Below are 18,572 nucleotides of genomic sequence, written 5' to 3'. Positions count from 1 at the left end.
GTCGTAGCCATGGACTTAGCAGAAGGCTATTCTAACTGTCTCTCGGCAAATGAGAGGAAGGCTTCGTCCGTATTGTCGCTAGCAATGTCGTCCGTACAACTGGGGCGAGTGCTCGTCCGTATCTCGAGACCTGCCTTGTGGTGGCGCTAGGTCTGTGATCAAACAGTGGCGACACGCGGGTCCGACATGTACTAAATGGACCGCGGCCGATTTAAGCTACCACCTAGCAAGTGTGGTGTCTGGCGGTGACACCACACAGAATCTAAATGAGATTTCAGACACAATTAGCAGTCGCAAGTAGCATTTCACATTAACGCCGTGTGCCATCTGCTGGCCGAATTTCGTACGGCTTTCTGTAAACCAGGTGTCATGCTATGGAATTAGTTGCGATTTCAGTGACAAGTCGCGGCTAGAAGCCGCAAATAGCAACTAAAAACCGCAGTTAACAGTGCCATTGTTAGCCTAAGTTCGTACTACGCTCTTTGTCTGCGATTCGCTGTCGAGTCCAACTGCGATTTCTGTGACAAATCGCAACTAGAAGTCACAAGAAGCAATTCAAAAGCGCAGTTAACGACGTTCGTACTTCGTTATAAGAACCTTCTGCCTCACGAAATCGATGTACTGTGTGTGCAGATTATATGACGACATGCACATTCAGTACCAGTTATGGTTGGTCAAAGACAGCCGTGATTCTGACTGTATTATATCAATAAGAAGCAACATTGCCTTTTTCTCCTGAAAATATCAGTTAGAGATAATTAATCTAAAAAATGTGTTTGATTCTGCTTCGAATATGACAGTTGTGCTTAATACTACACATGCCTACAGGACTTTGCAATGTTAACACAGCAGAACTCAGACATCTGTATAAGTGTAATGAAATGAAAACAATATTATTTAGTTATATTGTGAGCGTGGGGTTGCTATTCTGTTATTCTGCGCAATGGATTAATCTGAGATGTTCCCTTTACCCTGTGGCTCCTGCAAGATGCAATTTCCACCCCCACACTACTACAGAAGTCAGACAGACGCTCCTAAGGTCCTAAAGAGAAATGCCTGAAAAACTTTCAGCAATAAATATCTTCTGGAGTCGTTTGCTGTAAGGAAATGACACAAAATTTCTTACTTAACTAGTGGGATACTTGGGTACTGGAGTAGTGCTGTTAGTGTAAGAAAAACATGAAACTAACGAAACTTATTATTTATTTTGCAAAAATTTTGAGAAATGACAATGGCACTTTTAGTTATGAACTGAACACGTTATTTCCTGGTTCTTTTCGGAATGTGAAGTTACCTCTCAAGGATAGGATTCGCTAATGAAATTTCTATACAAAGTTTAAGATTGTTATTGACTTGGCAGAATGGCTGAGAGCCGCACCTATTCAACTTGAATAATTATCTGTTAGAATGTTGCTAGGTATGGTTGAGGCTGTCGTGTGTGAAATGCAGTGAAGTGTACTGTTGTGGAGGAAATATGGGGCTTGCAAGAGTTGTAGCGCACAATACCGTGAGCTGCAATATCTGCTGTCTGAGCCGCTCGCTGCTGACAAATAAGATAACGCTCGTTCTATCTGGATTGACCTTCGCCAATCAAACTCTCCCTACGCCTTGACGAAGTCAAGGACTCCCATTCTCCCCTAGTCTAACTATTGGCGTGGTACACCGGTCAGATAACCAGTCCACCGTGATACCACTCAAAAATTCGCTCGCAGGCGTTTAACTATACCTCTGTCTGTTCACATCGCACAATAAGTGTGGCAGCCAACACAGTGAACAATGCTTAATCACAAGGGCTCAATATAGAGTCGCACTTCGATTCGCTTTCGACAGAGGTGCTCTCCCAGTGAAGTACTGAGGAGAGACTTGTTCCTCGCTCTTTGAGTACACGTATGACCGCGCACGCTCTCGTTACGTGTTCTCGCTCCAAGAGCGACAACGGAACGGCCTCTCTCCACGCCAGACGTGAAGTGGTATATGTTTCGGTCTCTTCCATTACTCCTTCAGCTCAAGGCGTCATAAATATCGTCTGCCAATCAGCATTGCTCTTCTAAAACTGGAGAATGACATTTCTTTTAAGGCGACCAATCCGGAAATCTGTAGTATCGGCGTTTGGCGTTTGCTGTCTCCCTGTGAAAATCTCTGAAACTGCGTGCTATGTGTAAAGAATGCGTAGGCTGGCCGCTCCCACACAATGTATCGGAATTTGCTTTTAAGCCGAACACGGGGTCGTTCCTCCTTTCCCTCGGGCGAGCGCTGTCCGCTCCACGGGCGGCCACCGGCCGACGTAGATAGGTTGGGACTGGCCTCCTGGCGTGCGGTTGCCTCTCTCGAACTGAAAGCTCCTGTGACCGTCGTGTCTGGAATGTATGTGTGTACAGCTGCCTCGAGTATTTCAACCATGGTGTGCACTTGCGATTTATTAGATATTTGCATATCGTTTACATGAATTCATACAACATTGACTTTATCTCATCGAGTTTGGGTTCGAATGAAGCGTCTTGACGTGCGGAATATGATTGTGAGAGCGGAATATGTAAGCAATGAAGGTGAGGAGATCATGACGTATTAGAATATGAACTCCTCACTTTTGTTCCGACACAGTTCAAGACTCTGGAGAAAAATTTTACACCTGGTGTTCTACATGGCAAATAGCTTTTCCTGCGTTACCTTCAAGCACTGCACTTAAACTATTTCTGATTTCACTGGAAGATCCGTACTTCCCACTTTCATATCAACAGCCTGAAAACGCATATTCTAAACCTCTGGCTATGTTATGGGTCAGCATCACCACACAAAGATTATGGGGAAAGGGGGGGGGCGGCATGTCACTCCCCAACAAGTATTTACCAATAATTAAGTGGCGGAATATTTACGGGTATAGGATGGCTTAACATGGGGAAGATGAGATTTTCATTATTCACTCACTGTATTTAACATTTATTTATCATTCCTTTAAAATCGCAATAATAACTTCAATTAAACACAGTTCAACCAGTCATTCTGCACACTCATTTTATAATTATGGCATTTTAAACCGCAAATCCTCTAAGAGTTGTCTTGAATCCTCACGATTCTCTCTTGATGTGGATAAATACGTACAGCAACCAGTAATCAGAGTAGAACTGCGTCTGCAAAACTCACAAGGATTACTAAACATTTTTGCTGTCACTAATTACAATCAATGTAATTGGCAGAGTAGTATTGCTAGTATTTCGTGTAATGAAAAGCATTCAGTGGGGGATGTTTGACATTTGCAAGAACGATCTCACTTAAGTAATTTAGTTCATCGAAACAATTAGAAACTAACCCTTCGTCTGACGAAGACAGTCTAAAGATGCAGTGGCAATTTCTCCAGATCTGTTGACAATAATATTTTGAATTATCGTTATACTCAGTGAATGAAATGTAGTTCGAGTGCCTGTGAACATAACAATACGTAGAACTGGTTTTCTAAACACAAACTATTACGGTACTGTATGGATTCTTACGTATTAATTGCATTATTAATATTTTCGCAACTGTTTCTTTAATATAAAAATAAAGCCAACGGAGGAACAAATGTACAACATACTTACCAAAGACCCTTTTGTTGAGATGCAATTTTATGTGTGGACAAGTGTAACTTTTTCATGCGTTATAAATCTCAGGAGTCGCAGAAATCGCAGGAGTCACAGAAATCGCACAAACAGCAGTTGTAGAGTGCGGAGGGACACAAGACCTGGATTCGTTAACTGCGACAAATCACAGTTAAGAACAACAGATAGTGAAAAGTAGCATTCACAGGAATCACTGATATCGGAAACCGCAGTGTAGCCCATCATTATGTGTTGATCGCGCTGCGCAGGTCGCCAACGCCGCGGATGCTGGTGCTTGGGGTGTGGGCGGCGTTGTGCGCGTGCGCACTGGCCGCGCCGTGCCCGCTGCCGGACGGCTCGGAGGCGTCGCTGGTGGCTCTGCTGCGGCTGCGCCACGGGGCCAACTGCTCGCGCGTCTCGCTGCAGGGCCTGCAGCAGCACGCCGCGCTGCTCGCCGCCGCCGACGCCGCCAACGCCGAGGCTCCCGCCGGCACGCTCAAGATCGGTATGTACTGCTTTGGATCGCCCAGCTTCAAGTAGCAAATTTATATATTACTATAGTTCTCATGATGCCAAATGTAAATACACTACTGGCCATTTAAATTGCTACACCAAGAAGAAATGCAGATTATAAACGGGTATTCATTGCACAAATATATTGTACTAGAACTGACATGTGATTACATTTTCATGCAATTTGGGTGCATAGATCCTGAGAAATCAGTACCCAGAACAACCACTTCTGGCCGTCATATTAAGGCGCTCAGTCCGGAACCGCGCGACTGCTACGGTCGCAGGTTCGAATCCTGCCTCGGGCATGGATGTGTGTGATGTCCTTAGGTTGGTTAGGTTTAAGTAGTTCTAAGTTCTAGGGGACTGATGACCACAGATGTTAAGTCCCATAGTGCTCAGAGCCATTTGAACCATTTTTGGCCGTAATAACGGCCTTGATACGCCTGGGCATTGAGTCAAACAGAGCTTAGATGGCGTGTACAGGTACAGCTGCCCGTGCAGCTTCAACACGATACCACAGTTCATCAAGAGTAGTGACTGGAGTATTGTGACGAGCCAGTTGCTCGGCCACCATTGACCAGACGTTTTCAATCGGTGAGAGATCTGGAGTATGTGCTAGCCAGGGCAGCAGTCGAACATTTTCTGTATCCAGAAAGGCCCGTACAGGACCTGCAACATGCGGTCGTGCATTATCCTGCTGAAATGTAGGGTTTCGCAGGCATCGAATGAAGCGTAGAGCCACGGGTCGTAACACATCTGAAACGTAACGTCCGCTGTTCAAAGTGCCGTCAATGCGAACAAGAGGTGACCGAGACGTGTAACCAATGGCACCCCATACCATCACGCCAAGTGATACCCCAGTATGGCGATGACGAATGCACGCTTCCAATGTGCGTTCACCGCCATGTCGCCAAACACGGATGCGACCATCGTGATGCTGTAAACAGAACCTGGATTCATCCGAAAAAATGACGTTTTGCCATTCGTGCATCCAGGTTCGTCGTTGAGTACACCATCACAGGCGCTCCTGTCTGTGATGCAGCGTCAATGGTAACCGCAGCCATGATCTCCGAGCTGATTGTCCATGCTGCTGCAAACGTCGTCGAACTGTTCGAGCAGATGTCCGTTGTCTTGCAAACGTCCCCATCTGTTGACTCAGGGATCGAGACGTGGCTGCATGATCCGTTACAGCGATGTGGATAAGATGCCTGTCATCTCGACTGCTAGTGATACGACGCCGTTGGGATCCAGCACGTCGTTCCGTATTACCCTCCTGAACCAACCGATTCCATATTCTGCTAACAGTCATTGGATCTCGACCAACGCGAGCAGCAATGTCGCGATACGATAAACCGCAATCGCAATAGGCTACAATCAGACCTTTATCAAAGTCGGAAACGTGATGGTACGCATTTCTCCTCCTTACACGAGGCATCATAACAACGTTTCACCAGGCAACGCCGGTCAACTGCTGTTTGTGTGTGAGAAATCGGTTGGAAACTTTCCTCATGTCAGCACGTTGTAGGTGTCACCACCGGTGTCAACCTTGTGTGAATGCACTGAAAAGCTAATCATGTGCATATCACAGCATCTTCTTCCTGCCGGTTACATTTCTCGTCTGTAGCACGTCATCTTCGTGGTGTAGCAATTTTAATGGTCACTCGTGTAAATAATGTACTGTTTTACCTATACAGTACTAAAAAAAAGAACCACTTTATAATTAAAGTAACATATTCGCTCTAAAACTGACAAAACCACTGTCTCTCTCTACTAGTCCAAAGGCGCTGCAGTTGTATAAGACAATATATTATCTTTCTCCAAACCTGACACATCTTCCAACGTTACGAAATATCATAACATCTTTGACACTCATCTATTTGTAAGCACTTTGTACGTATCAAAACATGTGGTGCGTGGTTGAAAGGGTTCAAATGGATCTGAGCACTATGGGACTTAACATCTGAGGTCATGAGTCCCCTGGAACTTAGAACTACTTAAACCTAACTAACCTAAGGACAGCACACACATACAAGCCCGAGGCAGGATTCGAACCTGCGGCCGTAGCGGTCGCGCGGTTCCAGGCTGAAGCGCCTTGAACCGCTTGGCCACTTCGGCCGGCCGTGGTAGAAATATTTTCTGTGACAAATCTAAAGTGTTCAGTGAGAAGAAATTACGCGTGCAACGATAAGAATGCAATGAGAGTGTATTCACATCTGTTGGACGAATGTTATGAAAACAAACACTCCAAACCGACATTTCACGTAAGTCACATCCAATGAATATCTGTAACGCATCCATCTTTGTGGCGTGCTTATAATTATGTATTATTAATATTTTAGGGCAGTTAATCTGTAAAAAAACGCACCACATGTTGTAAGGAAAGCTTGGAAACCGTCTGAAGATGAATCATAACGATTCGAAACCGGTAACGGTACCCTTTGAATAAAGGAACTGAAAGTATATTTGTGGCTGGTTGCTGTCCCAACACCATCAGCCACGGTCTCTAACCGTGTCATCATATGACAAAATTGTAAGGAGAAAGGGCTTGCCCACAAGAGACAGGTGGTGCAACACCTGAATGTGAACATCGTCTGGCCCTGGCACGGAGGATCGGGATGAAGTGATAGCATGATCTAGCTCCCTCCCAGGAAGGGTGGCATTGTAACACCCGCGATTCTGACAAGAGAAGGATATCGCCTGAACCTCTTCGGCTCGTTTCCGATGAAGGAAGGTAGGTTGAGAGTGGGAGGTGCTCTAAATCTCCGCAAAGTGGTGGCTCAAGGTGTTGGAGATAGCAATAGGGTCCATGGTGACATTGTCTACTACTGTCAGGTCGGAAATTGGGGAATGGATCTTGGTCTCAGAGAAATGTCTGGGGTTGATCCACACGATGGAAGAGGGAGTGGAACTGTTAAAAGAACTAGCAAATGAAATTCACCTAGCTTTTTTGCTATCGCGAAGAACGTGTCGACACTGTGCATGCAACTATTTATAATGAATGCAGTTTACCATCGTAGGATGACGGTTAAAAACACGGAGAGCACCTCTCCGCGTGTGAATTGCTTCGCGACACGCCTCAGTCCAACAAGGAACTGTGACATGGCGTGGTAAAGAGGAAGTGCGAGCAATGGAACGTGCTGCGGCGGTAACGATAACGTTTGTGAGATATTCTACCGGGTCATCACAACCGGGGAATGTTGTTCGTCGAAGTTCGCCAGGGATCAGTAGAGCCTACAGTCGGTTTTAGTAAGCTGCCATATGGGTGTGCACGTAGGTGGGATAGGAGTCAGCAAACGGGTAGCACACAGGGAATGGTCTCTCCAGTATGTGTCAGAGAGAACGGACCACTCAGGACGATGGCCAAGTTGGGCAGTGCAGAAGGATAGGTCCAAATGGAAATAGGTGTGAGTTGTCCGAAAGGAATGCGGGTGTCCCTGTGCTAAGGCAGAAGAAGTTGACTGCGAAGGTCAGCCAAGAGGGCACCAATCAGACAGGTTCTGGGAGAACCCCAAGGGGGATGGTGCGCATTAACGTCACCAAGCAGCAGAAAGGGGTGAAGTAACTGTCTAATAAGCTGGAGGAAGTCTGCCTTGTTGACGTCAAATGGCGGAGGGATGTAAAAGGTACAAAGGGAAAAGGCCAAGTGAGGAAGGAAAATGCAGACTGCAACAGCTTGAGGCAGGTAGTCAGGGAGTTGCGTGGACTATGAATGTCATATGAGCAGCATGACTCCCCCATGAAATGGAATGCCACCCTTGATGGGGGGAGGTCAGAATGGATCGGGAGGAAATGCGAGAGCTCAAAGCGGTCTTGAGGACGCAATTTTGTTTCCTGAAGGCAGAGAACAAGTTGCGATTCTAAGAGCAGCTGTAAATCCTCTTTTTTGGATCGAAGACTGCGAACGTTCCATTGGAGGATAGTCATGACGAGGAAAACATGAAGGGGTGTCATTTCGCCGGCATCTGAGTGTCAGCCTTCGAAGACTCACTGCTACAGGGCTCAGAAGCAGGAGGATCCTGCTCCATGAAGTCTACAAAAGCGTCGGAATTCTCCTGTTGTCGGCCTGCGTAATGCAGGACAGAAAAACGGTTGTTGGTGCGCACTGGCGACATGGAGGCAGGTCAGGTGAGAGTATCACGTGGTCACATCATCGAAGAGGACTTTTGAGTCAGTGAAGGAGAAGACCGTTTGCCTTTGTTTGACTTCTTGGAGCATTTCCCGTTATCAGAAGAAAACTCAGATGGAACTTCCTGGCAGATTAAAACTGTGCCGAACCGAGACTCGAACTCGGGACCTGTGTTCGAGTCTTGGTCCGGCACACAGTTTTCATCTGCCAGGAAGTTTCATAACTGCGCACACTACGCTGCAGAGTGAAAATCTCATTCTCAAGACTCAGGTGTTGGTTGGCAGGAGGGACGTAGGAAGTCTTCATGGGAGTATTCTCTCTGTCCTTTCCAGCCTGCTGGTTGTGTAGCTGGTGACTTCGCCCATGAGGCGAAATTTTGGTGGCGTGTTGCACGGCTAGAGGAGGAGACGGGGATGCTACGATGACGCTGGGCGATTTCACAACTGCGGTGCTGAATTTGAGGTCACATGTCTGCGTGGCCAAGTCCTTTGTGGAGCGAGATGTAGCAAGAACATTACTGTAGGTGGCAGATGGTAGAATGCAGGGTTTCCGACTAGCCAACAACTTTCGAGCGACTGGGTGAGACACTTTTTCCTTCACCCAGATCTCCTGGACAGCCTATTCATCGAAATACACGGCACAATCGCGGGAGGAGGCGGCATGGTCGCCATCGTAGTTGATGAAGGAAGGAGAAGGCGGCAGACAATCGCCTTCGTGAGCATCTCTACCACACATTTAGCTGGTTGTCGATAGTCCTCTCGAGTGTGGGTGTAATGATGACACTGGTAGCAGCGCACCGGGTTCGGAATATGAGGTGTGACTGTGATAAGTTCATAACCTGCTTTGATCTTTGTTGGAAGAACCGCTGTATCAGAAAGAGAGTGCATGTGGGCACTAAGGAGGCATCTAATTTTTTCGTCACCCGGTGGACTTCAATGATACCCTAACCAGAGAGGTACGTTTGGATTTCTACCTCAGTCAGACCATCGAGCAGCCTAGTGTAAATAACACCACAGGAAAAATTCAACGTTCTATGGGCCTCAACGCGAATGGGATAGCTATGGAGGAGAGAAGCTGCAAGCAGTTGTGCTTGAGAATCAGAAGTAGTCTCCAAAAGCAAAGTGCCATTGCGCAAACGAGAGCAGGATTTCACGGGCCTGCAGTTGCATCAACACCTTCCTGAATAATAAACAGATTTACCGTAGGGTAGGACTGACCCTCTTTAGTTCATGAAACCATGAGGAACCGTGGTGCAGCTGTTGATGTTTTTGAATCGTTAGCCTCATTTCGTTTACTTTTCATAGTCGTTGACTGAAGATGATTGGCTCATTGAGAGAAAATCCCCACGATTGCCAGCGTCTTCGACAGCGCGCTCCTTCCAACTGGGGCCCCTTTCAGAAGGGGACGCACCTGTCTTAGGTAACTGTTCACACCTAAAGTTATACCTACCGAACACCTGACAAAGGGACCAATCGGCGATTTGGGAAGGTAGCCGCTCAGGCAATCGTCACCTCCCTGGACCTGGCGTGTACCAGGGGGTAGATGCGAACCCTGTTACGCGTCAGACGCGTGGGCCGGCCTTCAGGAGCGCACAGGGAGGAAGAAGGGAAAGAGGAACCTCAAACACAGAAGTGGAGGAAGGATAGGAGAAGGTGAACGAAGAAAGAAAAAAAACGAAAAACAATAGAGAGTATTCTCATATTGACTACCGAAAATGCAGAATAATGGCTTAAAGGCTCTGAGCACTATGGGACTTACCATCTATGATCATCAGTCCCCTAGAACTACTTAAACCTAACTAACCTAAGGACATCGCACAACACCCAGTCATCACGAATGCAGAATACATTTCCGAAAACAGTCCAGACATGTTCCCCAAGGGAGGGGAAAAGAACAGAGAGGATAGACTTGAGCATAGAAGGGAGAAAATGCTGCGATGGCCGGGGGCCCGTGGTAACCAAGCACAAACCCGCCAGAGAGCCACGAGCCCCTTGGCGGCGAAACACTTGGCTCGGCTCTCATTGTTGGCGCGCCGAAAGCGCACAGCCGCACGTAGTGCTTCTTCTGCATTACACAACACTAATGTTATTAAAAAATGCAGATAATGAAAAAATCGGAATAAATTGTGTTTGACTTCTGTTGAGGGACTCTAAGATAATTGTTAGTAAAATCAGAATAATTTACACTACTGGCCATTAAAATTGCTACACCACGAAGATGACGTGCTACAGTCGCGAAATTTAACCGACAGGAAGAAGATGCTGTAATATGCAAATGATTAGCTTTTCAGAGCATTCACACAAGATTGACACCGGTGGCGACACCTACAACGTGCTGACATGAGGAAAGTTTCCAACCGATTTCTCATACGCAAACAGCAGTTGACCGGCGTTGCCTGCTGAAACGTTGTTGTGATGCCTTGTGTAAGGAGGAGAAAGGCGTACCATCATGTTTCCGACTTTGATAAAGGTCGGATTGTAGCCTATCGCGATTGTGCTTTATCGTGTCGCGACATTGCTGCTCGCGTTGGTCGAGATCCAATGACTGTTAGCAGAATATGGAATCGGTTGGTTCAGGAGGGTAATACGGAACGCCGTGCTGGATCCCAACGGCCTCGTATCACTAGCAGTCGAGATGACAGGCATCTTATCCGTATGGCTGTAACGGATCGTGAAGCCATGTCTCGATCCCTGAGTGAACAGATGGGGACGTTTGCAAGACAATAACCATCTGCACGAACAGTTCGACGACGTTTGCAGCAGCATCGACTATCAGCTCGGAGGCCATGGCTGCGGTTGGCCTTGAGGCTGCATCACAGAGAGGAGCGCCTGTGATGGTGTACTGAACGACGAACCTCGATGCACGAATGGCAAAACGTCATTTCTTCGGATGAATCCAGGTTCTGTTTACAGCATCACGATGGTCGCATCCGTGTTTGGCGACTTCGCGGTGAACGCACATTGGAAGCGTGCATTCGTCATCGCCATACTGGCGTATCAGCCGGCGTGATGGTATGGGGTGCCATTGGTTACACGTCTCGGTCACCCCTTGTTCGCGTTGACGGCAGGTTGAACAGTGGGCGCTACGTTTCAGATGTGTTAAGACCCGTAGCTCTACCCTTCATTCGATGCCTGCGAAACCCTACGTTTCAGCAGGATAATGCACGGCCGCATGTTGCAGGTTCTGTACGGGCCTTTCTGGATACAGAAAATGTTCGACTGCTGCCCTGGCCAGCACATTCTCCAGATCTCTCACCAATTGAAAACGTCTGGTCAATGGTGGCCGAGCAACTGGCTCGTCACAATACGCCAGTCACTACTCTTGATGAACTGTGGTATCGTGTTGAAGCTGCACGGGCAGCTGTATCTGTACACGCCATCCAAGCTCCGTTTGACTCAATGGTCAGGCGTATCAAGGCCGTTATTACGGCCAGAGGTGGTTGTTCTGGGTATTGATTTCTCAGGATCTATGCACCCAAACTGCGTGAAAATTTAATCACATGTCAGTTCTAGTATAATATATTTGTCCAATGAATTCCCGTTTATCATCTGCATTTCTTTTTGGTGTAGCAATTTTAATGGCCAGTAGTGTATGTTAGAGAAATGTTAATAAATGAAAATAATTTCTTACATGTTACTTGAGATAACATTATCCTTCTAAATTACTGAGAAATATCACACTCTACACACATAATCTCACGTCGAATGTTAGAATGTATATCAAAATATCCCGAAAAGACATTTGTAGATGTTCATGAAAAGAAACTAAACATGCGTATTTATATTACTAAGCGCCCATCCCGGGGCACGGAACGCACTGTCAATTACTGGTTGCCTACCTAACGGCTTCTGTGGACAACAAAAATTTCATTTTTTAATATTTGATATAAATAGTGATTGAATTTCAAAATTTAAAATACTGTCATAACGTACTTCTTGAGAGGTATGATAAACACATCAAAAAAAGTTTTGCATCACACCGCTTTCCGGTACTTTTGAAGATAGAAGTTGACTGTGGATATTATATCACAGACACAGTCCTTTTGACTGTTCAGAGATGTCACTAAACCCGCAGAAAAATGTAAGCAACAATGCATGAGCAGCTCCTATTAGACGGAGAGGGCCCGACAGCCGATCAGCTCCAGTCATTCCATCAGGAAGGAGGTACATGGCTCGTATTGTCTGTAGTTCAACCATGCCTAGACCGTCAATACCGCAGTTCGATGGCGTTCGTATTGTTACTTTGTGTCAGAAAAGTCTGTCAACAAGGGAAGTGTCCAGGCGTCTCGGAGTGAACCAAAGCGATGTTGTTCGGACTTGGAGGAGACACAGAGACAGGAATTGTCGATGACATGCCCCGCTCAGGCCGCCCAAGGGCTACTACTGCAGTGGATTACCGTTGCTTACGGATTATGGCTCGGAAGAACCCTGACAGAAACGCCACCATGTTGAATAATGCTTTTTGTGCAGCTACAGCACGTCGTGTTACGACTCAAACTGTGCGCAATAGGCTGCATGATGCGCATCTTCACTCCCGACGTCCATGGCGTGGTGCATCTATGCTATCAGGACACCACGCAGTGCGGTACAGATGGGCCCAACAACATGCCGAATGGACCGCTCAGGACTGGCATCACGTTCTCTTCACCGATGAGTGTCGCATATGGCTTCAACCAGACAATCGTGGGAGACGTGTTTGGAGGCAGGTTCCCTGCTCTTTTGGGGTGGCATTATCTGGGGCCGACGTACGCCGTTGGTGGTCATGGAAGGCGCCGTAACGGTTGTACGATACGTGAACTCCATCCTCCGACCGACAGTGCAACTATATCGGCAGCGTATTGCCGAGGCATTCGTCTTCATGGACGACAATTCGCGACCCCATCGCGCACGACTTCTGAATGACTTCCTTCATAATAACGACATCAAATGGCTCTGAGCACTATGGGACAACTTCTGAGGTCATCAGTCCCCTAGAACTTAGAACTACTTAAACCTAACTGACCTAAGGATATCACACACATCCATGTCCGAGACAGGATTCGAACCTGCGACCGTAGCGGTAGCGCGGTTCCAGACTGTAGCGCCTATAACCGCTCGGCCACGATAACGACATTGCTCGACCAGAGTGGCCAGCATTTTCTCCAGACATGAATCCTATCGAACATGCCTGGGATAGATTGAAAAGAGCTGTTTATGGTCGACGGGATCCACCAACCATTCTGAGGGATCTACGCCGAATCGACGTTGAGGAGTGAGACAATCTGGACCAACAGTGCCTCGATGAACTTGTGGATAGTATGCCACGACGAATACAGGCATGCATCAATGCAAGAGGGACGTGCTACTGGGTATTAGAAGTACCGGTGTGTACAGCAATCTGGACCACCACCTCTGAAGGTCTCACTTTATGGTGGTACAACATGTAATGTATGGTTTTCATGAGCAATAAAAAGAGTGGAAATGATGTTTATGTTGATCTCTATCCAATTTTCTGTACAGGTTCCGGAACTCTCGGAACCGAAGCGATGCAAGATTTTTTTTGATGTGTGTATTATCTGAAAGTTCCACACAGGAAGACAGTTATTACAGTTAAAAACTGTGTACTTGTCTTGAAGCAGCATAACTCTTCATACGCGACGAGGCCCACGAGAAATACGATCTCCATAACGAACCTGTGACGTCACGTGAGTCGCCTTAGCCGCCAAAAATGGCAAACACTCGTCTCTGTGCAGGATCCACATGGAATCAATATATCATTGAAAAGGTACCCTCTAAAGATCTTACCTTTGTCGTGTGTCATCGAGAGCTTGCATGTATTTAAACCCACAGTTAAATTTATTAAACTCGTCTGAAATACTTACTCGCATCCCGCCGGAGACGATTTCTGTAGTGTCACTTGCTGTGTCGCACAGCACAGGGCTACTACATCTTGTTGGCCCCGCTGCACAAATATCGGGACTATATTCGTCCACTATTTGAGAATGAGAGCATTTAGTGACTTCCAAGAAACTTTACACATGATTTCAAAACTTTATGAATCTTTTTCGCTGACTCCACCCACAAAATAATAATAATAATAATAATAATCATAATAAAAAAATTTATCGCTTACTACATATTCACTGTTCACGCAGAAAAACGGCGACATCATGCCTGACGTTTTGATTAATTTCTTCTTCACTACTAACTGTATTCACAAACACATATAGCACTGAATGTACCAGCAAAATTATATCATTGTGTGACACAAGGTTCAGGAGAGACCCAACTCGCTTTATTTGTTCATGAGACCCAGAAAATATTAGATACAGGGTCCCAGGTAGATGCCATTTTCCTTGACTTCCGGAAGGCGTTCGATACAGTGAGAGCCAACGGAATATAAGACCAGCTGTGTGGCTGGATTGAAGAGTTTTTAGCTAACAGAACACAGCATGTTGTTCTCAATGGAGAGACGTCTACACATGTTACAGTAACCTCTGGCATGCCATAGGGGAGTGTTATGGGACCATTGCCTTTCACAATATATATAAATGACCTAGTAGATAGTGTCGGAAGTTCCATGCGGCTTTTCGCAGATGATGCTGTAGTATACAGAGAAGTTGCAGCATTAGAAAATTGCAGCAAAATGCAGGAAGACCTGCAGCGGATAGGCACTTGGTGCAGGGAGGGGCAACTGATCCTTAACATAGACAAATGTAATGTATTGCGAGTACATAGAAAGAGGGATCCTTTATTGTATGGTTATATGATAGCGGAACAAACACTGGTAGCAGTTACTTCTGTAAAATATCTGGGAGTATGCGTACGGAACGATTTGAAGTGGAATGATCATATAAAATTTATTGTTGGTAAGGCGGGTGCCAGGTTGAGATTCATTGGGAGAGTCTTTAGAAAATGTAGTCCATCAACAAAGGAGGTGGGTTACAAAACCCTCGTTCGACCTATACTTGAGTATTGCTCATCAGTGTGGGATCCGTACCAGGTCGGGTTGACAGAGGAGTTAGAGAAGATCCAAAGAAGAGCGGCGCGTTTCGTCACAGGATTATTTGGTACGCGTGATAGCGTTACGGAGATGTTAAGCAAACTCAAGTGGCAGACTCTGCAAGAGAGGCACTCTGCATCGCGGTGTAGCTTGCTGTCCAGGTTTCGAGAGGGTGCGTTTCTGGGTGAGGTATCGAATATTTTGCTTCTCCCTACTAATACCTCCTGAGGAGATCACGAATGTAAAATTAGAGAGATTCAAGCGCACGGAGGCTTTCCGGCAGTCGTTCTTCCCGCGAACCATACGCGACTGGAACAGGAAAGGGAGGTAATGACATTGGCATGTAAAGTGCCCTCCGCCACACTCCGTTGGGTGGCTTGCGGAGTATAAATGTAGATGTAGATGTAGATGTAGAGATATAATGTCATAAGCAATGAGGCGCGTGAAAAGCTAGCTTCTTCTTAAAACTGAATTCAGGTTACCCATGATATACTCATCGAGTGTTTGGTAACAAGAGTGTTCTGTGACTTGGAACAAACTTTAAAAATAACTTCAAACCTTTTCTAAACTTTTTATCGCTTGCATGTCTAATGCCAAAAATTTAACCATTAACTCTGTTGTTAAGTATTCAGAAGTTTGAAGCGGTTTTATGCATGGAAGTTCGATTCTTAAAGAATCCAGGCTTTAATAGCTGCAACGGATACAGCAGTGAAATATTTATGTCATGACAAATGATAATTTATTCCCGACCGGGATTCTCTTCCTGCTTTTCACGGTAATTTACTTTAATCATTAGGCTGTCTGCGCAAGGATGCCACCTGACTCAGATCTTTAATTTTATTGCTTCCATAAAGTTGGAAGAAATGACAATGTCAGTAGCGGAGCAGACGATGTATGCACTATCTGTTCAGCAGATTCGGGAGACCCCTATGTAATGTGGAATCAACCTCTAAATATCACGAGAGGCGGACACACCAGGATAAAAGGAGGCAGAGAGTATGGTGTTGTCAGTAGTGAAATAGGAACAGTAGAATGGATCGGTCAGGAATGTTCTGTGACTTTCAACGTGGCCTAGTCATTGATGTCACCTGAGTAACAAATCCATCTGAGTCATTTAAACCCTTCTAAAGCTGCCCTAGTCGACTGTCCGTGATGTGGTAGTGAACTGGAAACCTGAAAGAACAACCACAGTTAAACCAAAATCTTGCAGACCTCGTGTATTAACGGACAAGGACTATCGAGCGCTTCGGAGGTTGGTCGTAAAAAATCTCATGAAAGCTGCGGAAGTAGTCGCTCATGAGTTCCAAATCGCTACCAACAGCCCAGCTAGCACAGTGACTATATGTAGGGAGTTAAAAAGAGTGGGGTAAAATGGCCAAGAGGCTCCTGATAATCCACACATTTCTTTTCTCAATGCTAAGCGACACTTGAGGTGGTGTAGAGAACGACACTAACAAGGGGAGGCCGCCAATTGTGAAATTCAGATTCTATTCATACTGCGCATAATAAAAGCTCATGGCCAGAGGTGTAATGTGGCAAAGCACCAAGACGCACTTCTCAGCCGTTGTCGAGAAAATCGACAGTTAAAAGAAACCGTTGCGGTGAAATACTCTCTACGATTAATAATTTTCTACAGCGTCGTGGTGCAGCGGTAAGCGCTCGGGTTCGTAATCCGAAGGTAGCCGGATCGAATCTCGCGCCATGCAACTTTTTTTTTGTATTTGTTTCTTGTAATATATATATTGCAACAATTATGCATATAATAAGTTGTTGAAAGTCGTTTGTCGTGGATAAACTGGCGACTTCGAACATCATTATGTTTTCCGCAAACAAAGTTGTATTTCACAAATGTTATTGTCTTCATAATGTTAACCACGTATAGTTAACGGAAGACGTAGAAACGATATTCCGAAACGAATACGTATAGCGTAAGTCAAACGTTCGAATTAGAATAGAAACCCCACGAACACAAATTTGCTGTGGCAGGTATGAAATATAAACTCCGTTACTCGCTCGTTACACTTGAAGGACAAATGTTGAATGGGCCGAAACGAGCCGCCACATAACAGCGTAGTTGCCTGCTAACTTCGAAAGAAGGTAGATGCGGTCCCTAGCGCAACGGAAAAATGGAGGCGGTACAATTGGAGAGCGATCCGCCTTCACCAACATGCATAAGCAAATCATTAATGAATTACAAAAAACTAATAATAATAAAAAAAATGCATTGCGCGAGATTCGATCTGGCGACCATCGGATTACGAACCCGAGCGCTTACCGCTGCGCCACGACGCTGTAGAAAATTATTAATCGTAGAGAGTATTTCACCGCAACGGTTTCTTTTAACTGTCGATTTTCTCGGCAACGGCTGAGAAGTGCATCTTGGTGCTTTGCCATATTACACCTCTGGCCACGAGCTTTTATTATGCGCAGTATGAATCTAATCTGAATTTCACAATTGGCGGCCTTCCCTTGTAAGTGTTTTTGAGTTGTGTTTCACGTTATACCCTTTGGCAAGACGATACAATGGTTTGAGTTGGGCGAATGCCTGGAGCACGTTACCTTCCACGATATGTACTGCCAACAGTTAAGTACGAAAGAGATGGTGTCGCGGTATAGGGGTGTCTTTCGTGGATAAGGTGTGGTCCCATTGTTGCGTTTGAGAAAATGCTAAATGTGGAAGGATGTGAACACATCTTACACCACTGTGTACTGCATACACTAGATGAATGTTTCAGTGACGATGATTTTATCAGCATGACGATGCAGCTTGCAGCATCTGCGAGGCAATTATTTGTGGACAGTAACACCCCTAAAATGGACTGGCCTATTCGGAGTTCCGACCTCAACAAAATGGAACATCTTACGGATGAATTACAACGTCGACTTGGCTTCAGACGCCAGTATTCAACATCAATACGTTTTCTGGTTTCACCTCTTGAGGAAGAATGGGCTGCCCTTCCTCCACAGATATTCAGATACTTCGCCGAAAGTGTCTCCAGCGCACTTCAAGCTGTTATGAAGGCGAAGGGTGGACACACCATATGTTATTGAACACCAGTAAGTCCCGTGATTCTTTTGATCAAATACCTTATGAGTTGACATATTACACTGCCCAGTGTGCGATACGTGTATTACCACACCATGTGCCATGCACTTTGAAATAGATCGCAAATAGCGAGAAACAGTGAATACAGATGCCTGAAAAATTACAATAAAAGGGAATAAGTAGTTTTTATTCTTTTTAATGTGACCCTAACTTTCATTACCCTTAATGTTTCCTTCTAAAACTTCCGAACACTTCATCCAAATGTCCCCTACTATTGGTGTAAGAGATTTTTTTTGCAATACCATAGCCTACCTTGCAATACAACTGTACA

General features: G+C 45.7%; 1 protein-coding gene across 1 annotated transcript in view; it reads left to right on the top strand.

The window, feature by feature from the left end:
- The window catches only part of LOC124788514, a 367,862-nt gene that overhangs the window by 52,724 nt on the left and 296,566 nt on the right, over window positions 1–18,572 (top strand). The window contains exon 2 of the mRNA XM_047255783.1: window positions 3,845–4,080. Coding sequence (XP_047111739.1) covers window positions 3,845–4,080 — 236 coding nt within the window. The remainder of the gene's footprint in view (window positions 1–3,844; window positions 4,081–18,572) is intronic.

Source organism: Schistocerca piceifrons, chromosome 3, assembly GCF_021461385.2.
Source record: "Schistocerca piceifrons isolate TAMUIC-IGC-003096 chromosome 3, iqSchPice1.1, whole genome shotgun sequence".
Lineage (NCBI taxonomy): Eukaryota > Metazoa > Arthropoda > Insecta > Orthoptera > Acrididae > Schistocerca > Schistocerca piceifrons.
Note: the sequence above shows the minus strand (reverse complement) of the source record. Positions and strands in the feature narration are given on the sequence as shown.